Below are 25,554 nucleotides of genomic sequence, written 5' to 3'. Positions count from 1 at the left end.
AAAGGCCTTCCTGCAAGAATTACTGCAGAACTGCAACCCTGCAGCATCCTTTGATGGCCATCAGGCTGTACATTTTTAACTCTGGAGATCCCCCTCCCATCATCTTTCATAAATTTCCTGTTTAATTTCCCTATGGTGACTGGAGCCAACACCCTCAGAGCAGCTCCCCCTCTCTCCCCAAGGCTGGAGTGAGCCAAGGTCCCGGTGCTCCACCAGACCCTGGAACAGAGACACCTCCTCCAAGGGTCAGCACAGCTTCCCAGCAGCTCCTGCAATCACTGAAGGCATTTGCCACTGAGCCTTCTCATGGAGAGGCAACACAAAAGCACAGGGTAAAACTTCTACAAACCAAACTCACATCTCCAAAAGGAAACTCTATCTAATTTAATTGGATATTACATGTAACATTCCCCCCATGAAAAAAATACCTAAGGAACTCCTTATTTTTAAGTAAACCTGCAGCTGTAAACCTTGTCAGATTTCAAGTAAATTGTGCAATTTCCACTACAGGCTGCAAGTCACCTTCCTGAAATATCATCCTGGTTTAACAGCATGTTCATTTATCTGCTTAATGGTTTGAAATGGACTAAAATAAGTATGCAAGTTGACTGTGGTCTGAATTTGCTGTTTCATTTTGTTTTCAATTATAACACCATCAGGATATCTGGTGTTTATCTGCTGAAATGTGCCTTTCATCAATAAAACATTTTTCCATCAGTAAGACACCTATAACAATTTAAGTCTCTTCAATATCCTAAATCCTGATTAGGCCAAGTATGTTAACACACAGTGACATTCCAAGCACAAGCACTGGCACTGAAGTTAGGTACTTTTATTAAAATGATTTGCTGAACTGCAAGGCCAGCAATGAATATAATTTATGATAAATGGAAACAATCTTCTCAAATGCAGTTTGCCCTGTTCTTCCACCAGACCTGTTTTGACTAAAGACAAGTGCAGAATTAAAATAATCTTCTTTTTCTCCGCTTTTTAGTTTGGGTTTTGGTTTGGGGTTTTTTTGGCCTTATTCCAAGTAGCATAAACTTATTGTAAGTAGCAGTATTGTATGCATGGCTGTACAGAGGGAATCTCATTTAAAAGGCTGTCTCATGTGGGCATTATTCTGAAAGTTCTACTTTTACAAGTTTATATTAATGACTGCATTCCTTTACCAAGCACTAGAGGCTTTTTATTTCAGTTAAAAGCACAAGGAGTATTTTAGTAATGTTCAGGAGAATAAATTCATCCGATTTTAAAGCTGGATAGTAGTAGTGGCTATGTTGGCTTAAAAGTATAATTAAAATGTACTTTATACATAATACTAATTTAGGATATCTGTCCACCACTGTGAAATTTTAATGTATATTTATGCTATAAGTACACAACACTGATGCTGTTATGTATGTCTAGAGTATGTATGTATCCATGTGGATACAGCATCATAAAACACCACAAATACTATTCACTGTTGTTACTCTTGTCACTTTTTGGTTTCTTATAATTTCCTTCTTTATTCTTAGAGCAAAAAAATCCTTTTTCATATAAACAAGGCCCCTGCACAACTTGTCCCAGTTGTGCCAGGTCCCTCAGAAGTGTACAAGGGGTTCTCAGCAGAGCTAATTCAGCACGATGCTGGTGCAGTGATGCTCAGCTGGCGGCAGCTCAGCCAGGGCATCAGCCTCACACACCCCAGGGCAGGGTGCAAACTCCTGTCCCCACAGCTGAACAATGCTCCTCTATCTGCCTTCTCTGCATCCAAGACATTCTCAGTTCTGCTGGGTCTGTTCTGCTGCCTTGTGCAGACCCCAGCTCTGTACTACTGGCAAGTTCAGCAAACAGACAAGAGCACATGAACGCAGCTTTTTGCCTTTGCACAGCACAACACTCCATTGCAGTGTAACACACAGTGGCCAAATGAGCACTCTGTGGTTATTAGCCACCTAATGCTGTAAAAATATTGCTATGACATTTGGTCTGCTCGACCATTTTAAAGGTTAATTCTGTTTCCTATTTGAGCTTTTCCTCTAGGTGAGCCATTCCATGCACTTTCTATTTACTGATTCCAAACAACCCCCAAACTGTTTCATTGCTCACTCTCACTGTTAAGAACATATTGACTGGCTGCCTGCTCTGCTGTTTAATTCATTTATGCTGAGAGTCAGGCATGAAGACAGAATTTTAAATGTGACATTTGCAGGCTGTTGGGTCATTTGAAGCTCTGACAACACCAGGGAGTTCCTGACATACAAACTGGTCCTGATTTCCAATCTTCCATGTTCTGAACACATCAGAAATTCTTCCTGAAGGTGCAGATTTCAGCCAGAAGTTTTAAAATCCCTTGTGCTTACAAGTTGCAGGAAAGGCTTGTACACTTTAAGGTTTTAAAATAAAGCTTATGTTTTCTTTAAGGTAAAACCAGCACTGCCTGCAGCATGAACTCAATGCTTTAAAACACTTATTGACAAAGGTATTTGGGAAGATCTATGATAATAATTAATACACAAAAAGTTGTTTACAAAATTCTATTAAGGGACTTAGTGGACTTTTATTTGATCCTGTTGATCTTGAAATGTTTAGAAACAGCTGAGTCTGAAACCACAGCTTTATCTAACATTGCCTCTCTGGCTTAGTGCTACTCTGACCACTAACAAGTCCCAGTTTTCAATCGGGAAATTTTCCTTATCTCAAGGCAGTGAATGAGCTGCACCATTTTGTCTCCCAACATGAACTGTCATCATCTTCCCCACATTTCAGGTCAATTTTTCAGAGCATACTTGATTACCTGGAAGATTTCATACAGCCAAGATACCATTAGGAAAACAGTAATGTGACCTGTTTAGTCCTGACTTAAGAAAACTGTAATTACTTATCCCTGAAGCAGGACTCACATCTATAATTTTATAGTTTTATAAGTTTAACAATTATTTATTTTATTTTGAAAAAATTCAAAATTACTGCAACAGAATAGGTCATTTAGCCTTCCTTTAAGGCATCCCCAAGATGGGGAATGCTAAGTCTCCCCAGTCATGTCTGACACAAGTTTTATGTGTGCTGTTTGGCCATAAGCTTTTCCACACAACAGGCAGAGCCCTCTGAGGCTGACAGCAAAGAATGAGGAGACACCTGAATGCAGACTGGGTACCTGATCTACCCATCAGGATGGATGAAAAACCAGGCCTTGAACTCTGAGGAAAGAGCAAGAAGGGAATATAGAATCTTCTGCACAGAAAAGATCTCTTCTTCCTCCTTGCCATGAACTGGGGGAGACACGTTACAAGAAAAACTTTAATTCCAGCTTGTATGTCCACATCATCCCTCATTTGTTTACTTAAATCAATAGCACAGTACTGCATTTAAATAAAGACAATGTTAGAAGGCACAAGCTAGGAAAAATAGAAACCTTTTAATTGTGCAAAACAAAAAGCAAACAAAAAAACCCTGTTTGAAGCAGAAAGTATGATGATACTGCTATAGTTAGAAATAAAATGGTGCTAATTCAGAATTGTATTAGGAGGAAAGATTGCTTTCCCTGCTCAACTCATCATGACAATTATTCCACGATAGTGACTCCATACTTTGGCTGCTTTTTCAGGAAGGGAAGTACGATTTAGGTCAAGATGCAAATTTGGAGAAATTAATGGATTTTTTTTCTTTTCTATCAGCAGACACACAACAACTCTAACAAGTAGTTCTGAAGTGTTAACCATGTCATACAGCAAGCATCTTTTCGTTGCCATGTTCAGAATGAGACTTTTATAATTTAATAGTTGTCATCTGAACAAGAGTATCTTGTTTATACATACTTCCAGCATGAGGACATTAATTCTGTGTGACCTAGAAAAGCAGTTTAAGTATTACAGATGTTCTTTATTTTCAAAGGAATTTTTAAAATAGAAAGACTTACCTGATGTATTATCTGAGCTACAGGAAGTTGTTCAGCATATTTTAGTGGCTCTGTTGCCAACTCCTCCTCTGGAAACCTAGGAAGAAAGAAAGTTCATGTGTGTCAAAGTTAGTACAATGTTTACCAAATTAAATTAATGAAATTAAGTGTTTCAGGCTACTGTTTTGCTTAAGGATGAAAAAAAAGTGTATTTTGTGACAATAATGGAATGTATTTCTTATGAAGTTGAGTCAAAGAACAAATTTATAGTAAACAGAAATGTTCATAACATTGTGCATTTTTTTCCCTGACATAAAGCACAAATTTAGCAGCAGAAACCTAAGAAAACCTTTAAATTTCGTTTTAGGTGAACAAGGACTGGTGAAAGCTGGATTGAAATCCCCATGGAAAAAAAGTCTTATGCATTTACAGAGCAGATTCAGCACTGTTAACAATACAAGCTTCTTCACTCAATCCTGCCAACATAATTCAAATACGACCATCTCAAAAGGCAGGAGGGATTATTCACCATTTCCCATTTTTGCTGCAAGTGCACAGCAGTGTTTGGATGTGGTAGAAGTTGAACACCACAAATATTCATGCATTTGCCAGTACAGTAGTGTGTAGTCCTGGTTATCAAAAAGCCAAGAAGCTAGTGTGGGAAAAAAAAGTAGAGTGAATATTTCACAAAGAAAATACATCATAACCCTTTAAATTTTGAATAAACTGTGGTTGCAGCTGAAAAATTGGAATCCATAAGCAGTGTCTTAAAAGAATATTTACATGATAGTAGATTAATATGAAAGCATGTTTTAAACCCTTCAACCATGCTGCTTTCATCTACTGGAGCTCCACAGCATGAGCTACACTTTCAAAGCATCACTCAAGTTTTTCATCAGCCATTCCTCTATTTTTCTGAAGAGTTTTGAATATAGGAATTTGAGCACTTTGACAAGAAGTGAAGGGGAAAAAAGATCCTGACAAAAACAAGGCCCTTCTCTAAACTGATGTAGAATTATTTTCAGACAAAAACTGTGGCCAAGACATTATTTTTCAGGCTCAAACCTTATACTTATTCTAGTGAAAAAGGATCCAGAACTGCTGGGTTAATTGACCTGCAGACCAGCTGCCAGGTAAGAGTCAGAAACTCCAGGCTTAGTGTCTGCACTGGGAGTCAACAGGCTGTGGAAAAAGAGAGGACAAAGTGCACATCTCTCCCCTTTCCCACTACTGAATTTCTGCTGTGGTTTGAAAGGCTTTAAGCTCAAATAAGAGTCTGAATATCCAGAAATTAGTAATGAACAGAGTATGAAAGTCTTACTGTATAAGAAATTTAAAAGCAGAGAACAAAAGAAACACAGCAATATTTCAAAGATCATAGTGACAGCCTGCCCAGAACCGTTTAATGTGCTTAAGACAAATTAAATAAGCAGGCTCTGAACTGCTGAAGCTGGTCTTCAGATAGAGCTCATTTACTGACATGGTTTTTAGAGTTTTGGGATTACTATGACAATGATGAATTCATACTTTTAACAGTAAATACACTGCTGTTGTAGTCAGTGCAACCATCAGAGCTTAGAGGGGCCTCAGCAACTCCACCACAGAGTGCAGAAGGAATCTTTCCACTCAATTCCTCCCTACTTTCTGTCATTGGTCCTGATTGGCAAACACAGTCAGTGCGAATTGGAGATCACTTCTGTTCTGCTGGGAGCCTGTCAGCTGACACCACACCTTGATTTATGGATAGCAGCTACCTAAGCCCATTTTTTAGTCATAGTTCTAGATATGAAACAACTGTACACACAACACAATATTCATCAATATCTTGAATACTTATCTCTACAGTTTTTACAGGGACACTGCAAATCTGGAGAAATAAAAAAAAAAAAAAAGTTTCTCAATTCCCAAAATTAAACACCTGAAGCTGAAAATAACAGCTAAAATTACTATAAATTAATTTTAGCAGAAATAATAAAAAAAAAAGAGCTTGTCTGTCTGTTGTGTCAAGGACCTTGTAAATTTGGCAGTTTTTCTTTGTAGATGAAATCAGCATTCCCTTGCATTGTCAAACACACTCCTTGCCAACTGCAAGAAAAAAAGACTTTCCTCCAAATTACAACGGATTAAAAAAATAAAGAAAAACTATCAAGATAATTTTAAGCCTTAGGAAGCTTAACTAAAAAAAAAGAGGAAGGGGAGAGTAGTATAAACATGAATTTTGAAGTAATTAGATTTAAATTGAAATTACGCTGATAGGAGCCTTTCAACATCAAAAAAGACATTTTACTTTTTTTTCTAATTTACTTTACCTTTAAAAAAACAAGTCACTTGAACTACACTATATTTTATACATAAATGAATTATAAAATATAGATTAGGTAGGTGGACATTCTATTGTATTTGAATAAACATCTACATTTATATACCCACACTCTAAAATGTTTACCCATACACACACAGGTGTTTTGGAAGAGAAGTTTCAGAAATGTTTTCTCCAAGTTTTTGCTGTAATGCCATGGACGTTTTGTATATGTGTTTAGTGATGTACTAACTGTCAAGTCTACAAAAGACTTTTGATTCTTCTCTCCTGCAGATAAGCCTAAAATCCCCTGCAAGTGGAACAAAGGGTGTGTTTTAACCAGTGATTTCTGTAAGAACAGAGACAGCTCAGGGCCAGTAAGATCAAACCCCATGATACAGCTCACAAATGGCTGAATTCTCTCCCCCAAAGCAGGGGCTGCATCCCCAGCTGGCTGCTCCAGGCAGGTGCTGAGCCTTGAACCACCCAAAGCCATTCAGCAGCTGGGGTGAGCCACACTGGTGCCGGGGCCACAGGACGGTGACACTGAGGTGGCTGCAGGACAGGATGCCAGCCTGGCTCACAAGCACAGCTGCAGCCTCACCTGTCTTTGAGGAGGTCAGCTCGGTTACCTTGGTCACTTTTGCCATGGATCAAAGAAAGCCCATCAGGGCAGTCTGTAGCCAAGACAAAGAAACCTGCTGCAAAACGGCTCCTCCATTTCAGCCCTAGGAATAGCAGCCCACCAGCACTCCTAGACTGGCAGAATATCCTGCAAAAGGCAGTCCTCACCAGGAAAGCATAAGGGATAGAAAGGCCTAGAGGGAAGAAACAGGTCAGCACTGAAGAGGTGTTCTACTTCCTCCTCTTCTGCAGGGTGGCGGAGGAGAACGCGTCAGGATAAAGATCATCTCCAATACAATTCTTCTGACCTTGTCTCTCCCTTTCACAAAGGGACACAAGCAAATTGGTTACTCCCTCCAGAGATAATTTCCAGATGCCTGGGGATGCATTCCCTTTTGCTCAGAACTAGTTATATCAGGAAAAAAATCCAAATACAAAAACCATCTCAGCTGATGGAATTTGTGCTCAAATCACATGTGGCAATTTGAGGCTGTAATTTCACTAAATTAGTTGGCCTCACTGTGTTTAGTTCATTCATATTTGACACTTAAACCTTTATAAAATTAAGGACTAATTTCTTGTAATACAGTTTTCTTTGTATGTTTAATTTCTTTCAAAACAATTATATTACAGAAACAAAGGTAGTTTTTCATGAATTAATTTTCCAGTAAGAAACAGTCCTTTCTGTCTCAATTGAGCATGACAGCAGAGTGCTGCCAACAGTGGCAAAGCAAGCTAACACAGTGGCATATCAGCATATACAGCATCATGCCTGACAGCTGGTAATGCAAAGCATAAGGAGATCTTGATTTTCAGGGAGAAAAGTAGAAAGAATTGTAAAATCAGAAGAGAAGTGGGAAGCAGTAAGAGATAGCAGAAGAGGAGGATCTTGAAAAATTCAATTTAAAAGCTATTTTTATACTGCCACTGCAACTGCTCTTAGATGAAGGAAAGTGAGCATGAAACAGAAACTGTGGAAAGTGAATCTAAATGCAGTAAAACGTGTCAAGATATTTGGTGAAATATCTTATTTGCTATTTTTATTTGTATGCTGGCTCTGAAGGGAGACAGTCAACGTGTGCTAAAGAAAAATAAATTCCGAGCATGAGGAGGCGGCACATTCTCCCACAAGTGCAAACCCAGCCCATGGTCTTCTACACAGAATAGCTGCAGTGGCTTCAGGGCAGAGATGTATTTTATTTTCTGCAAATACTACAAAAATACAGGGGGGAAAAAAGTACAGCATGTGATCACTAACTGGTTTGCTCATGGCAGAAATGGGCTATTAAGACATTTAAGGGACAGAAAAGTCTAGGTAACAAAACCTGGCTCTCTGGGTTAATATAAACACTCACTAACATAACAGGCAGCAGGACTAAGGCTAGTCTTTCTTCCTTCTTATATGTTCCCCAGACTTGATGGCTCAGAAAGGTCACAGAATTTCACACCTATGACCCATGTACAGATAATACTGCATCTCTTTTGAAATTCCTGTTCTTTGATGGTAAGTCCTAATAAGGAATCAACTCTTTTGAAGCATTCCAAACTGGAAGTCAGAGTGTGAACAGGGTACAAAGGGCTATCAGAGACAAAAATGCATGAGAAGAAGGGGTTTGGGGATCACCATCTTTCTTTTCTGCAGACACAATTTGTACTACTCGAGTGCTGCCTGGCTTGTTTGAGACATGACTTCTGAATACTGTGAATGAAAATGCTGGAATGGGCTGTGGCCCTTGTAGAAGCAGCTCTGAGCAGAAACATTGCAACTGCCTGGACAGTCAGCATGAGCCCAAGGGATGCAAATGATACAGCAGTGCCTAAACCTGATACCCAAGACTAAAAGGCTGAAATTATTAATCTAAACCTGTGTATAGCACTGATAGCTTTATTGACTGTAAATACAGGAACACACTTGCATCTGACAATAAAAAGAAAACAAAATACCAGAGCTTTATGCACCACATCAGAAAAAGTTATTAGCTTTCCTATTAAAGAGAGGCTGAAATGGGCTATGTTGGGTTTGAGTGAATAGTTTTTAAAATTGGCCATTGAGAAATTTATCTACCATATCCATAGTACAGAAGATTAAGAATTAGACCTTGGATTGATGCCAGGTACTTGATCTATCTGTTAAATCCTAACTTCATACATATTTAAGAATTGGGTATGTTTAAACAACAGAAGAACTAAGATACATGGAAAACACCAGTGCTTGAAAAGGTGAGATCATGCTTAACTCTGCTCTTCTCTCAAGAATGTGCTCATCAATGCTTTTCTCATCTTTATAAGAAATTGCCAGATTTGTCTACATGAATGTTTACTACATGGATAGTCACAAAGAAGAGAAGCAAATACATGAGACCATCATCATTCCAGGGAACTTCCTCACAGCATCTCCTTCCTGGCACAGTTTTTTAGTTAAAGGGTCAAAACTCAGTGTACATTTTGTTGCTGCAACCTTTGCTCAGGTCAGTGTGGACGCCTCCCTCTAAAGACCTAAAATGCAAACAAGCTCCTTCACCACCCTAGTCCTGGGCTTTGGAAAGCTGGGCAGCAGGAGGCTGGCCTTGGGGGACCTTGCAGGGCTGTCTCACAACAGTAACACTCATCTGTGTCCTTCACTGCTGCGCAGTCTGAGCACCTTTGGATGGGAAAACCACTGCTGCACATCCAAAGACGAGGAGAGGAGGGAGCTGTGGTGGAAATGTACAGGCATTTCACAGGCACAGCCAAGATTCTCTTCCACAAATGCTGTGGCTTCCACTCAGTAATGTTTGCAGATGGCAGACTATCAAAGACAGCTTCAAAGGAAGATTGCACAAAAATGAACAATAGAATATAAAGATAAAGGAAAAAATAAATTGACTGGGAAAATATCTTTGATGTGATGAAAAATTAAATCAGTGTTAGACAAAATCAGTTTTGTAATTTTTTGAAGAAGGATGCTACTGACTTGCATTGTGAAGTAAAATTAACCACTTCAGCTTGTTGGCCTTTACAGACAGCTATTCCTGTGGAATAAAGTAGCAAAACATCTTGCAGTTTAGAAATGCAAAATACTTTCTATAATCTGCTAATTTCTTTTCAAATAAATGTGAAAGATGTTGACCCAAACTAGTCGCACATACTTATTTCTGGAGTTTAAAAAATATCTGAAGTCTGTGAATGCACAGCACTTTCTCTTGGACCTGATCACAAAAAGGTCTGCTGGTGTTCCCAGAGTCTGCCAGACATGAGTTCATAAACTGATTAAAAATTGACTGCAACAAATGTTTCCTCTGTCTTTTTGTGATCCACACAATTTCCTATGTGAAGAATTTTGGGTGATTTACCTTTGCCAAGCCACATATTCTTAGCCATATTAAGATCCTAAAAAGAGGCAATAGAAATCTATAGTGTGTTTTAACACAGGCTGACCAGTATTGTCTCTCTCCTCTTTTCTAGCCAATGACTTTTGCCAAAAAATGTTGCTGAAGGGATTCTCTGTTCTCCCTGCTCCCATTTTTATTCTGAGGCAAGACTGAGGGAAGGAATTAAAAAGAATATTAGCTTAAGTAAGCAGAACTGACTTTCCTGCTACTGGAAACCACATGACCTATAGGGCTTCATTTTGTTATCTCAACTATTCCACATTTTAGGTAAATTAGAAAATCTCTTTTGAATTAATTTAAAACTTCCACACGATGATGCTGCTGAAGCACAAAATGCTAATCAAAAGTTGGAGATAAAAAGACTCACTAAGTCTCTCCTCTATCACTGAAAATCACCATTTGATTCCACAGCTAAAAGTAGGTGCTCATGGCTTAATGCTAATTCATTCTCACAACACGCAGGTTTTGTGGGGAAAAAAAAGAATACAAGTGTCAAATTTCCCAATCTTGGCCCATGTTCATAAAGACAAGTCCAGCAACATCAGAGGAGCTTCTACTGATGCTTCAAATCAGTCAAAACAGAACACTGCCCACCTCACTGAGCAAATGTTTGACCCAGTTTGAAGTATGTGTTGTCCTTAAGAGCCAGGCTGCAAATTTGCCCCTTGAATCCCTTCCCTCCTAACTGCATGGGAAACATTTCCAAGAGTGGTTAAAAACCACCCAGGTTATTAATTATCGCTCTCTGTCTGGAAACCTATGACTGAATTTCACAGTAGTCTCAAAGAACAAAGTCCAAATCCTCCCATGCCACCACATCACACATGCAGTTTAAATACTGTTACCAGCACATGCTGGAATTATACTTTCAGCTGGATGAAGCACACTTGTTCATTTTTCACAACTGAAAGTTTATCTACAGTGCCCGATCTTTATGTAGACCAATTCAACACCACCTGCCAGTGCACTGCAAGTCAGGAAAATCAGTAGGAAGATGTTTTTAAATCAAAGAATTAACCTGGGAATGTGCCAGGATAGCAGTTCCATTATTTAGTGGCCCCAATTAGTCTTTACAGCAAAGTTGATTTTGTGTTTAATACTACTGTTCCTTCCTGCACATATTCAAACTAAACAATGTATCTGTACTGGTTTGTATTGTTACACTTTTCAACAATCACCTCCTAAAAACCCCATAATACACGTATTTTAAGTCCCAATATTTCTACACCCACAGTATATATTTCTATTTTTCGGTTCAAGAGTCACATAATGTACAATCCAGCTATAATTTCTCATGAGACTGCCTAGTTCAGTACACAAATCTGTCAAAGTAGCATTGCTCTCTGCCTCTTCTCTGCCCAAAACCATCCTCAGACCTTTTACCTTACCCCCTTCATTTCAAGCTTCCCATTTTGCTTTTTTGACCCTTTACTCCAGTCCATCAAGGGAAGTAACCACACAGAATTACAGAAGTCTTGTTTCTAAGGTACTTTCAGAGACCGTCCAGTTCAGCCTCCCAACACGAGGTCAGGTCAGCCACGGCTTTGCCCACCTGGATCTTCACAACCTCCACAACCTCTCTGTGCTAACTCACCCTTTGCAAACATTTCTCCTCATGCACAACCTGAACCTCCCAAGCCACAACCTACAGCCAATGCCTCTTGCTACACAAGAAGAGTTTACCTTAACCACCTCTGTGACTGCATTCCAAACAGCTGCAGCCTGCTATTACATTTCTGCCTTTAAAGGGCAAGCAAGCTCAAATCTCTCAACCAGCTCTCTCACAGCATGTGTGCCCTCAGCCCTGACCATCTTGGCAACCTCTCTCAAAACCTTTATTGAAGGGGAAGTTCAAATGCAAAACACAGTTTCAGGTAGGGCTTCAGCAGTACCAAAGAGAAATGATAACAGTATTGCTCAATCTGCTGATCAGACTCCTCCTCGTGGAGCTCAGAAGGCAGCTTGTCCTTTTATTGATGGTGATGGCACTGGTGCCCATCAGCACCTCCAGGTCCTTCACAGCAGGGCTGCTGATCCTCCTGGCAGATCCCAGCCCCTGTGGATAAGACATTACAAGGGAAGGCACCAACTGTCTGTCTGCAAGTGTATAAAGGAGCATACACTGGTACCAGTCATAGAGCCAGATTTTCTTGAAACATGCTATACCCTAGGTGCTCAGGAAATTAATCATAAAAATTACAGTTCTGGGCTTTTGAGAAATGGTTTACTCTGCAATCATGTCTCTCCTGAATACTAGATGTTGCTTTTGATCTTTTTTGCTACAATATGATCAGTAACACATTTCCATAATGTGGACAACCAAGATACACCAAGAGTTGCAGAACATTATACTACAAAATTTAATCAACTGTTTTTCACCAGTGCTGTTCTTCTCTGTAGCCAACTCTAAGGGTTCTAAGAGTGGCCACAGCAGACAGAATTGAGTAGCACTCCAGTCAGCCAGCAATAAATGCTTTATTCTCCTGTCAATGCATGTACCTATGTAACAACATATTGCTAACCACTTTAGAAGGGCTTTGCTTCATAGAAAGCTGCATAGAATGTATGTAGCTCTTAAGCTTTTTATCAGTCTTTTTATCATCTCTGGGACCATGATTTTCTTTTATTTATAGATGACTTGTGCCCTACTTTTGTCTGCATTCTGGTTTGTTTGTTCTTGTTAATGGCAGATGAAACCTCCAGTTCAAATACAAACACTTAGACATTATATTCTCTGAGGCCAAGGTACTGCAGGTTACTGAATCTGCTGATGTTGAACAAAGAATCTATTAATGTTTGATTCCTTAAAGCAGCCATCCTTTTTCTTCATATTAGTACTTTATGGTCTGCCTTTCTGTCCTCACTTATTTCACAGTATTAGAACCAAAAAGGACTTGTCTCCTGTCCACCACAGACTGCTGTATACTAACCAGAGTGTTCTATATGAAGTTCAGTACCTTACAAACCTTATAGCCTTTGAGCCCATACAATTTAAGTAGTCTCAGGAACAAAAGCAGAAGCAGCAAATCATACTTATCCTGGCACATGGCATGCCACCTGCCAGCCTCCCAAACAGGCACACAAACTTGGGAACTCCCCTGCCTATCCAGGCAAGCCACTAGGTCTGAGCCTGAGGGACAGAAAGAGGGACTTTATGCCCTTGTGTTCAATTCAGTGCTGTACTAATTCCAGTATCTGTCAGCTATACCTACACAAGACACTTATCTGCATTTGCAAGTTATTCCTAGCTGCAAAGCCAAGCCATAGGCTGGAGAAGCCAAACTCCCAATATTCACAGGTGGTTTCTAATCCAAATAGGTGACACAAAATCTGGCATCTCAGACACCTGCCAAGTCCAGATTTGTGATTACCTCACCCCCTCTTGCTGGGAAGGGACAGATGCAGTAGCTCAGAGCATGCCACAGGCTATCAGCACCCTTTCTCTCTGCAGTCTCCCAGGGACAAGAAGAGAGTTCCTGCTAGAGCAGGAACACAAACAGCTCTGAGGGCTACAGGCATGTCCCTCCCATTTCTTTCTTCTCAGTTACCTTAAATTCTCTGTGCAGATTTATTTGTCTTACTGCAAGAGTAAAGAGATAAAACCATTTTAGTAGAGAATATTTATTTACAAAGTTTGCTTTTATTTACATATCAATTCTGCAGCATGGTAAATGCCAAGCAATGTTTAAGCAATCATCAAAGACCTTCTTCATAATGCAATAAAGCAAAAGCTACTTCTATGAAATGTAAGTTCCTAAAAAATTAATTAGCACATTTTTCAACAACACCTATATGGGTTGGACCCAACTGACAGTAAAAATATGTTAGTAGAACTATTACACTAAAAAAAATATCTAATGAAGACTAGTATTGAATAGTTATTTTTGAAAATGGGACTTAAACTTTTAAAATTAAACCTTCAGTATTCATTCATGCCCAAACTTAAGCAGACCATGACTTTCTAAGACTGCTTTACAACAGTGGAGTACATACAACAAACGGGTTCACCTGGCTTTATTTTCAAAAATAAACCAGAAAAAAATAGCAAATTCACTCTCTTTTGTCAGAGGATTATTCCATGTTGTTTCTTTTTAAACAAATGCAAGGGTTTACACAAAAATGATTTATAACTTCAACTAAGTTTGGAGGCCTAGTATTTTTAACCTAATCTCAGTCTTTATCTCGCTCTTATGGTCTGTTCTTCCATTATTTATAAGTCATTTTCTGCAAACATTTATAATCTACAGAACATTGCATCAGTAAATCTGAATGTTAAATGTATATTATCAGTAGATACCAGCACCAAGAGGCTGTGTAAAGCAGAAAAGATCACAATGCCAATCTGTCACTCAGTTTTTAGAATTTCAGCCTCTCAGTGCATCTTATGTTATGTAGAAGAACAAACTCTCCAGTGCTTTTGCAAGGTCTTTCACAATCCCAAATATATATATATATATATATGTGTGTGTGTGTGTATGTGTGTGTGTTGCTGTGTGTGTAGACATGTATGCATAAAAGGGAACGTTGAAACTAAAGGAAAATTAAAAGTTCATTTAGCAGAGATAATGAAGCCAGATTTCTCTTCTGACACCTTCAGATGGAATAAATAGCAGTTAGAGAAACAATGGAACAACTCCAATTACACAGTAATATGCTTAAGAAAAAAACCTCCAAATTAAGAGAAGCACAAAGCAGGCCAGAGCCAAAAGATTTCATTCTAAAGAATTTTACATGCTACATCATCAAATATATGAAATCTGGTAAAGAGTTTACATTCTGTCTTGCACCTTTTAACTTCATGTTTTATGTGTTTCATGGAAAACAAACTTCCTTTTTAAATCACCCATTTTCTCTCATATTTTCATGAATGTTCAATGTACCTGTCACCAAAACGGTTAGAGTGCTCTGAATGAGACCACCATGGTGTAAGGTGGGCATATGCAGATATTCATGGCTCAGCTACAGTGGATCCTCACTCATAAGTGGCACTCCCACACGCTACTCCAATATAAGTAACCAAACCCATTGGCACTGGATTTTTGCACAGCAGGAATATCAAAGTATTTTAAGAGACATACCACGAGGCCCTTCTGCTTGCATCACCATATAGTTCAACTCTAGGTTAGGAGTTAGTAATAGCCAAAAGTGCATGATGGCAATTGAGTATGCTGGTCCTCTGCCCAAGGAAACTAAGGAAAAAAATATTTTCTTTCGGCATTTTAAGACTGGTATCTCTGTTGCTATTTTTCTATGTGTATTCTGTAGAGGCTATACAGTGCAACAGAATCTTACTGCAAAATTCAGAGTATGTGTTGACTGTTTGTGGTTGGTGCATATATTCTTTAGGGCTGCCAGGCAGCTGAGATTTCATGGACATGAGCTTTTTCTACTTTAATGTCTTATTTCCTAGAAAAAGAAACCCAGCAAAAGACCCCACAAAAACCCCATATCAAAACACCAACCTCAAACCCCGCATTTGTCAACACTGGGATGAATGTGGCAAACACACCCATCCCAGCTGATGAATACCTAAGTCACTCTGAAATGAAAAATTTCCATTTCAGTAAATACACTGCACAGTAATACACTGAACTTTCTCTAGAGAGCTGCTCAGTGCCTGCAGCTCTGTCTCATCCCAGAGTCCTGCCCTGCAAGGTGATGATGCAGTACTGAGGTGCGCTGTGCTCCCAGAGTGGCTGCGGGCTGGCACACGGACACCAGGGCAGGTGGCAGCAGCAAAGGGACAGCTCTGTCGGGCTGGTGGCTGAGCAGGAACAGCACTGGCTGCCTGCAGCACCTGCAGCACTCCCTGACTGCAGCACTCCCTGGCCTGCCCTTCAGCACCGCTGCCTTCCCACGAGAGCTGCAGCCTGCAGTCTACAGGGAAGCCATACTGTGCTAAAACATGATCACTGATAAGAACATGAGAGTGCTGATGGCTCTCCACAGGTAGAAATTCCTGGGGTCTTCCACTTATCTCAAGAATGTGAGGTTTCTTGTTATTCAAAAACTTTTGCTACTGATCTTATGGCTATAAAAGTATGTTGACCATGTATACACCATTGCATCCTCAGTAAAACCACCATTGCACAAGAGGTATTTTCAGTGGAGAGTGGAGGATACTGAAAGGTTATATAGACTGAATTTAAGACAATGGCATAGCCAAGCACAAAATGAACTGATAAGGTTATATTATAGTCACCTCAGGAGTACAATGAAGGTCTGGAATTTCATTTTGTGGTTTTCTGTTTGTTTATTTCTAAATAAAACATAATAGAACTACTGATCTCTTTGATACGCACATTAACCCTTACAGACTAACCACATACATGATATGCCAAAATTATTTTCTACTGGAACCTTATTCACTCCACTGTAAATTGACAGTACCTTACTGCAACTTACTGTTTGAAATCTTTTCTTTGAACAAACAAATAGTTTTGCCTGTATGTACACAGTAGAGCTATAAAGGTAAGCAAACCCAAAGGGAAACATAGGATAAACTGCAACAAGAGATATCCTGAGTGGGAATACTTGAAGTAGATGCCAAGCTTGGAAATGCCTCAGTCAGCCCATAGGAAGGCTGTTATGTGGAAAAGACCAGGATAAGACAGCATTAAATATTAAATTTTAATAACTATTGTACAAAACCACAAATGAAAAAAAACCAAGTAAACAATCAAATAATGTATTTTAGGTTGGTGAAAGACACCGTTTCCCCAAGTTTATTCATCTGGAGAGAAGTATTTTGCAAGGTGGTTTATTTACTTGCACCACCTAGTGGGGTTTAGTTTCATATACCAAAATAGTCAGAGGTCAGTCAGTTGTGTTCCTACATCATGATGTTAGTGACAGACTGCATTTTCTCACAATATAATGTTTCAAGCCTCCACAACCCACTACACTGCTAAGTTTCCACATGTCTATAAAAACACAGCACAACAAATGCAAGGCAATAATATCTATTTTCCTTGTATTAAGTTCTGCAGGAACTTAACAGAGCTGTCACAGAAAGCTGTTTCATAAACTGGTGTTTATGAGTTTCAAATTCAAAGTACATGTCAACAGTACCTAGTCATAGCATACCATACATTAACTCCAGAGTCTGAACACATTGTTAGGTGGTAACAAGGCCACACACTGAGATTTGGAAGATTTCTGCAGGACTTTTGAATCAAACCCCTGGGAGAGGCAGGCACACAGTGCAAAGGGTCCTGCCTGCAGGAATGGGGGTTATCAGACAGCAGCAACCACTGGTGACATAGCCCAGCTGCAGTAGAGTGAGCGCCTCCACTGCCTCTGTCCTGGCTCCAGGGTGTTCCACCACAGTTTGTGCTCATTACCTTGCTGCTTTATAATCCTCTACCCCAGCACAAAACTACTACATGAAGTCCAGCCACACTGGAAAAATTTATAAGGTCAAACCCCAACCCGATAATAGACAAGAATTAATTAAATACGCCATGTAAGGCTTGTATTGAAACACTAAAATTATCTTGTCCAGAATGCGTCCTTTTCCTGGTAATTCCTAGGGAAGAACTCACATACTGGAGTAAGTAGTCTGTTGCATTTGATCTGGAGCAGAAATCATGCTATAGAGGCACTACAGAACGTTTTTAGATGAGGAAACTAAACAAGAGATCAGTGCCAAAGTGCCTCTAGATCTTTCATGTGAATTTTGCAGAGAAGAGACCTTAAGCATTTGCAGAAATTCACACTACCTTTCTTTTTTACAAAATTCCTAATTTCATGATTTCAACTTAATCAATTTCAGTTCTCACTTTCATACAAACGTGTATTTGTAACTCTGACAACAGCAGAGGAGAAAAAAAATGCCGTACCCACTGTACAATACAGAACTTATCACAAATGTTTCATTTGGATGCACAGGAAGACTTTGAGGAATGATGCAAGACTTTTTACCCTTCTATAAACTTCCACATGAGACCAGAGGAGAGGAAAATACTTTTGTTTCACAGTGGTTTATAAAATAACCAAAATCTGTTTGTTCAGAAACAACGCCTTCTTTTCCAAAAGAAACAGATGCCAGTAAGAACTGTGAGTGCACACAAAGCCCCAGGCTACAGCTCTGTCTAGGACAGTCAAGTACCATCTCCTACTACTCAGAATCATCTTCTAACAATGGGAGAGGACAACTCTGCTGCAGCCAAGCACACAACAACACAGTCCTTTGAAGAGAAGGCAAGAATTGAATCAGACTGTATTATAAAGAAAGGATAAAGTGTTTGCTGTTTTCCTTTTCGTACTCAAACTTTTAGATTGTTTCAATCCTCGTATGAAGCAGTTTTTCAGGACAGAATATTGAAGTGATTTTTTTCAGCGTTTTCTTATTTGGTTACTGTTCCAACATGGGCCATTTTGTTCTATGAGGACTAAGATCAAATCTAAGGCAACAGCTATGTAGTAATTGGGAAAGAAAAGATGCTTGCCATTTTATCCCATGAACATTTGATGCTCACTCACATAAAATCTAATCCTACACAACTATGAAGCAATATATAGGCAAAACACCAGACTTCTTTCCCAATACCAATGCACTGCAGAATGCTGACTCCATTCAGAAAGACAAAAAAGACAAAAGAAGTATGAAAGCTCAGCCTTTAAGTTCATCACTGATAGCAGAATACTGGTTCAGATACAAAGGCATAGGTGACAGGCTGTACCTGTTATTTTGAGTAAAGGTGCTATTAATGGGCAGCTCACACCCCTAAACTTATCAATGTAGCTGTTTCCTGAAATTTTTGTCCATGAATTTTAAAGCTGCCTTTGCTACTCCTGTCCTGAAGGGCAGTGCTATGTGATCAAGAAGAACTCACAGTAGTGTCACTGTGGGACCACATTTATTAATAGGACTTTTGGTCATGATTGTACCATAAAGGACATTTTCAGAGCCCACTCTTCTGCACAGATGAAGACTGCAGTTGCTCAGAAAACCATTTGTAGAGGAAAAAAAAAGGTAAGAAAAAAACCCCAACAAACAACAACTCATAAAACTTTCAATCATTTTTAACCAAATTCACAAAAGTATCTCCTTAAGAGGGTCTAATGGGGCTAAACACTAAAACTTTATCAACAGTGGTCCTGTTTTTAAATAAAGACAAGCTGCTGCTTATCAGGGATTTCTGAGATAAAAGCTGAGCAGTAATCATATTTGCCTTAAATTTCGTTTTTATTTTTAATGCTTTATGAAATGGCCCTCATATTTTCTGTTACATTTCTGCTCTTTTTACTCAGCTATTTTCTAAAGCACTGGTGGTTGCCATGGTAACTTTGGCTTTTTTCCCCTCAATGTTCATGCAGGTTTTCATCAAACCCAATGACTTTTTTTTTAATCTTATCTGCTCTATAACAATAGTTCTTTGACTAAGGTGCTGGATACTGTACCAGATGAGAATCCTGGTATTTCACAAGAGCAAATGAAAAAATGCTAAGTTTTGCTAAATTCTGAAAACTAGCAATTAAAGTGGGAGTTTTTAGAGGGTTGGTTTGTTTGTTTTTAAATGTCTGAGTATATTTCTTTCTTCCTTTTAATCTGCATATTGTGCAGGTAAAAGATAAAGCCAATTTTTAAAAATAGCAATGCTCAAGGAACAGAAGACTTTGTGGAAACTTTTTGAAAGAAAAGTAATCACTGCTGTTTCACACAGACTGAGAAGGACACAACTAAACTAAATGAGAACTGTGTTATTTACTGCATTTCCACTATGGATTAACACCAGTCCAAATCTTCCTGTCACAGAAAAAAATACTTCTGGCCACTTTCATCCAGTACTTCTTAAGATCAGCACACAGTCTGTTACCAAGTTAATCTGCAACCTACAGGAAACAAACTGCATATGCCAACAAATAGATGACATATATGCAAAGGTTTGAGCCATTTCCAAACACTCTTCCCTAAGATTCTAGTTTAAATCTCTTTTTCCAAGAATATTTAAGTTTAGGGCTAAATTTTTCAATGTGGATTTGGTCTTAAAGGTTTGCTTTCCCTTGTATTAATGCAAAGGAGATGCACTCTTGATATTTTCTACAGGACAAGGTTATCTTTTTCTGCTCCAGATAGGAATAACCTTTCAGGTGAACTTACCACTTTACTCACCAAAGGTAACACCCACAGCCATTCAATCAGACTGTTTGAATTGATTAAATGATACAAAATTAAATGAACATACAGGACTGAACAATCAAAAAAATAAATCCACACCAAACTTTTGGCAACAAAGAGATTAGCTACTTCACTCACTAAACAAGGTCCAAAAGTAGCATTACTGGACTAAACTTTTACTCCAAGATAATTACCTGAACCTGGCCCCTGACTTGTAACGTTTACAGGCAGGGCTGTGCCAGAGACAGTTTGATCCAGATCAGCAGAGTGGGCTATTGAAATAACCCTTGCTAAAATTAATTACCTTTAATGGTGTCATTTTCTTAAGCAGTATCAAAAACACGAGCAAAAAGAAAAAGGCTTTACAAGCTAAGAAAATTACTGCTCCACAGAATTCAACTCTGAAAATGATTTTGTATTACTTTCTTTGGGGATGGGTTGCACTCAATATCCATTTGCCTCGACAGTTATAATTAATCTTTTTGTCTTTTATTATGATTATGCAAATTTACCTTAATTTCAGGTTTTATAAGCAGAAGCACACTATTTTTTTAATTTGAGTATATGAATAACATGCATATTGCTCTTATTTCTGATTATATTGATTTCCTGATTCCCTCCTCTCCTAGTAACTTTTTTCAATTCTGTATGTAAGAAGCATACATAAAAATTACACTTCTATTTTACAATGACAGGTGAAAATAAATAATCTACAATTTGCTCCACTTCATTTCAGCAATTTTGTCTCTATTCAAATTTCTGGTGAAGTTAGCTTTATTACATAATTATTCTTTTTACAATTCTAATTACATTTAACAAAATAATCTGATTACTAGATGAGCACAGTAGGCAAAAAAGGCATTAATACATTAATTATTCCCCGTTTCAATTTGCATTACCCTAGTTTTACTGAGACTTCAGTTTGTTACCATGTGCAGGTTGCATATTCATTTGGTACATTAAAGATGGTTGGATTTCCTCAGTAGGTGGGATTCCTTTCCAATGGTATTTGTACCAGCCACAATTTTTACAGCTTTCTCTTATGCTCACAGCAAGATACAGGCAATAGTCACACAGCAATTAGGTCTTTTCCATAGCTGCATTTTATGATATAATTACCAAGATGTAAAATGAGCTTCCCCTCCCCCCACTTTTTCTTTCCAGTCTCAATCTATCTCATAATGGACTTCATTTTACATCCAGAGAAAGCAGAAAGAAACAGTTAGAAACCAGTTAGAAACAATTACCTAGGCTATCTAAAACCTCAACTAAATACCTCCTCGGTGATGTACAACCATAAACAAATACCACATCAAACTACTAATCACTATTATTCTAAGACATCTCTTGCATCTATTATTTTCATCCACAAAACTCACATAAATGTACACAAAATTCAATGCAGTGATAATGATCATCTTTTAAGAACTGCACTGTAATTTTAAATGCTTTATATTTACTATTATCTGAATTTAAGAACAGTCATAATACAGCACAGAATTACGAACTGGCTGATGCATACTCTCCCATAGTGTTAAAGAAATAATTATGTTTGCACAAAACCTCAATAGTGCAATATAATAAGAATTTTGTGACTAGAATGGAATCCCTCTGTTTGCAGAATATGTACAGCTACATAGAAAAACTACTTTTTTTTCTCCCACACTCCACCACCACCTGGAAATGTGTCCTCATCCATGACCTTTCCACAGCTTCCAGTGTTGCTGGAAGCATCCCCAAGAATGACAACTGGACACAGCTGCTCGTCACTAACTGAACAGACACCTCACATCAATACAACCATTATTACTATAAAATATTTAGAGTGACTGATGTAAACCATCTTTGAGTCTATGGCAGGAGAAGTCTCCCTGCCACAGCTAGCTAATATTTTCTCTTGTCCTTCCTAAATCACTTTATAACCCACAGATTAATAAAGAGCCTAATATTTTTCAGTAGTGCCGTAAGATTTGCAAACCACATAGAAATATTCTAATTTAAGGACAATTTTCTATCTAACCACATTTTTTGTGTGCACACAGTTTCCAGTTTTAAAACATTACAGCAGAGTGCAGATTTATCCATTTTACACATATGCCATATATTTTTATGGAGACATCCATAAGCATCTAATAAGATAGAAGTCAGCTCAGAATATTTTGTAATAAAGTACCTGTTAGTAAAAACTATATCAGAGGGAAACCACACACAAAGGAAAAGGAACTAGGGCACTCTATTTGACAGCTGAGGAAGAAACAGAGGTTACGTCCTCTATGGCTGAGATTTAGAGCGGTTTCACTTAGTGGCTGTTCTGCTCCAATTCCCCAGCTAAAATTTAGACCTACAGCAAGAAGTCTTCATTCCTATTTTATTCTAGCAGGAAGTCATGGTTCAGACTCTTAAGTAACCAACAGAAAAAAAAAATACTGGCCAGTGGGGAACTATGAAGCTTAAATATTATGTTACAGTTAAATTGAGATAAACCTAGGAGCAACTATAGGGTTCACTATATTCTCCCAAACTAAAAAGAGTTATAAATTGTTAACTATTCAGAGGTGTAACTTTTGTTCCTACTATTTCAAACACAAAAATACTACTGAAATTTTAGAGCATGTCTATGGTAGCTTGTCTCACTTGCAGATAACACAGAACCAAGAATCATCCAGGAACACAAGTAACCCTTTCTGATTTTTAGCTCACTCAAATTGTTTAGTACAACTGTAATATTATATGCACTACCCCACCTGCCAAGTTTAAATAACTGCTGTGGAACGAGAGGAAAAACATACTCTTACCTACTCCTTTCACACAGTTTACACTTAGGTACACTTTCTGATGGCATAGAAGATCTAACCATTCTTATCCTTCAGTGCACTGTGCTGCATGGGAGGAAATTCAGATGGATAATCTGCAAGCCAGATTTGGCCCCAGTTTTGGAAAGCTTCTGCCAGCAGAACAGTGGGCCTGGACTGCAGTTCCAGGAAAGCAGCCATGGGGAGAACATCTTGGCACCCAGCAGCCCCAGCCTCCCGTCCCTCTGAGAGCCCAGGTGGGGTCTGAGCAAACAGTGAGCGGGGCTGCTCAGCCAGACAGCCCAGCCACAGCCCAGCTCTGCCCCTCTGCCACAGAGCCCTCAGAGAGGAGCACCCAGAGCATCTGCTCTCTCCTGGCAGTGCATCCCCTTCCCCTCCCAGCCAGGCAGCAGATCTGCCATGGCAGCAGAGTGCAGGAGGCGAGCAGAGCGCCTGGGAACCGCCACAGCGTCTGGGAGAGGCAGCTCAGCGCCTGCTCTGACTGCCACCTCTGCTCTCCCAAGCAGGATAAATGCACCCAGCAGTGTCCCAGGACAGCAAACCCACCTTCAGTAATGGTTAACTTGATGAGGGTACTCAGCCTGCTGATGTTAAATATGAATTCAAACGTTTTTCAGAATAAGAGAGAACCCACTTCTACAAAGCACCATCTACATCCTGAATCTGTATGAATCCAAGCATCTGTCATTTATCACTGACTGCTGAAAACCCAACAGTCTAATGAACGTTTTTTAAATATTGAGATACAAAACATAGAAAGAATGAAAGCATAACATCAATTTAAAGATTATCAGCTGTTGAAGATTAATCCAAAAGATTAGCACAGTTTTTCCTTATCCTTCAATCAGTGTCTAAAATTATATCAATATACCAGTATCATACAGTCTCTTCCTCTGCATCTGGTCCCTCCAGAATTGATTTTTTTGTATGTTTTTCACATAGCAATTACACAGAGAATTACACAGAAAGTAACACTGTAAAATTAAAAATCCAGCAACAGAAGGCAGGAAGAAGGTGCAACATTTTTAATTGTTTCAGTTTCTGATAAACCATTCCCTGAGTAGTGGAGTAAACTGGTATATCAGCTACACTTCAGCAACTTTTTTTAACTAGTAGGAAGAGAAATTTAAAATGGCTATCATATAATTCAAGGAATTTATGCTAAAGCAACTTTGTATACCAATGCTGAACAATTATTTTTCCCTTCCCTACAGGAAAAGAGACTCTAGCCTCCATTGTGGTCCTGCCTTCTCTTGGGAACTAGTGGACTGAACTACTCTTGTCTCAACACTTGGCTGGGGTGGGAAGAAGACACATTCTCCCTCTCCAAACTTGCTTCTAAATTCTCATTCCTGCCTGTCACCAAAATGCTGCTCAAGAAATGCAGTGCTCTCACTAATTTCATGTCGTATGTACAAAGTGAAAACAGAATTCCCTAAACAATCTCATGGTTTCAATCTACATATTTTGGGAGCCCACTGATTTGAACCATTCCTGCATCCATAAGAAACACATATATATTTTGGTTAGATAAAAATATAGTAATTTCAGTTTGCAATAAATGCTGGTGCTACATTAGAGAATATGAACACATCTTCACACTTACACACAGAGTAGCAACTCCCAATTCATTTTGTGAAAGAGAAATCCTGCCTGCCTTTATGTTCCAAATTAGCTCTGATCTCTAGACAGATGACAAAGGGGGCTTCAACTTTTCCAGTTCTTTTTCAATATCATATAAACTTGTGCCCAATTTAACTGGCAGAGCAGAGGTTGGCTGTCACCATTCTGTAGAAGCTGAGCATCCACAGTTGTCATTCCAGGAATCTCCAAACAGTAAACTGGAGCCAAACTAATTAAGTTTACTAGGATTCAAAAGATACAACATATCCAACCCTTGAACAGGTATTCTCTAGCCCCTGAGGTATCCTGCTTCCATCCTTTCTTTTTTTGTTCCACTTCAGTGGATACAGAAGACTTTATTGTGCTTCATTACTTCTTGTTTGTTTCTCCTGCTATTTACCAATAACAAACTCTTCATGCAGTCTTCTGCCTGCAAAAATGCTGAATAAATCCCATTTTGCAGTAAATTCTTTGTTTACAGTATTACTATCTTATCCTGAAAGATCAATCTCACCTCAAAGTTAATATTTTGCCGTCCTATAAATTTCATAAAATAATCTTAACAGTAGCTTGGGCACTTCAGTAGATGTATTCAGCATCTGTTTCTATAGATTTCTGATACTGTTGACCAAACACATGAAACAATCTCATTTTATAAAGTAATACTAAGTGCTCAGCAAGCCATCTGTAAATCCAGTGCTTTATGTGATCTGAATCACCTTTTGTAATCACCTCTAGTTTTCTTTCCATCCTTTGATGCAATTGTGACTTTGTTGCTCCCCTGACATCAGAAATTTGCATTGGTCTATTCAAAGACC

General features: G+C 38.8%; 1 protein-coding gene across 2 annotated transcripts in view; it reads right to left on the bottom strand.

Annotated features, from left to right (window-relative positions):
* Positions 1-25,554, bottom strand: part of PIGK (phosphatidylinositol glycan anchor biosynthesis class K) — a 66,750-nt gene that overhangs the window by 18,927 nt on the left and 22,269 nt on the right. For both annotated transcript variants that reach the window (XM_077182381.1, XM_054638304.2), the window contains exon 10: positions 3,905-3,980. In XM_077182381.1, coding sequence (XP_077038496.1) covers positions 3,905-3,980 — 76 coding nt within the window. The remainder of the gene's footprint in view (positions 1-3,904; positions 3,981-25,554) is intronic.

This window comes from Agelaius phoeniceus, chromosome 8, assembly GCF_051311805.1.
Source record: "Agelaius phoeniceus isolate bAgePho1 chromosome 8, bAgePho1.hap1, whole genome shotgun sequence".
Taxonomy (NCBI): domain Eukaryota; kingdom Metazoa; phylum Chordata; class Aves; order Passeriformes; family Icteridae; genus Agelaius; species Agelaius phoeniceus.
This window is presented reverse-complemented; position numbering and strand designations above follow the sequence as displayed.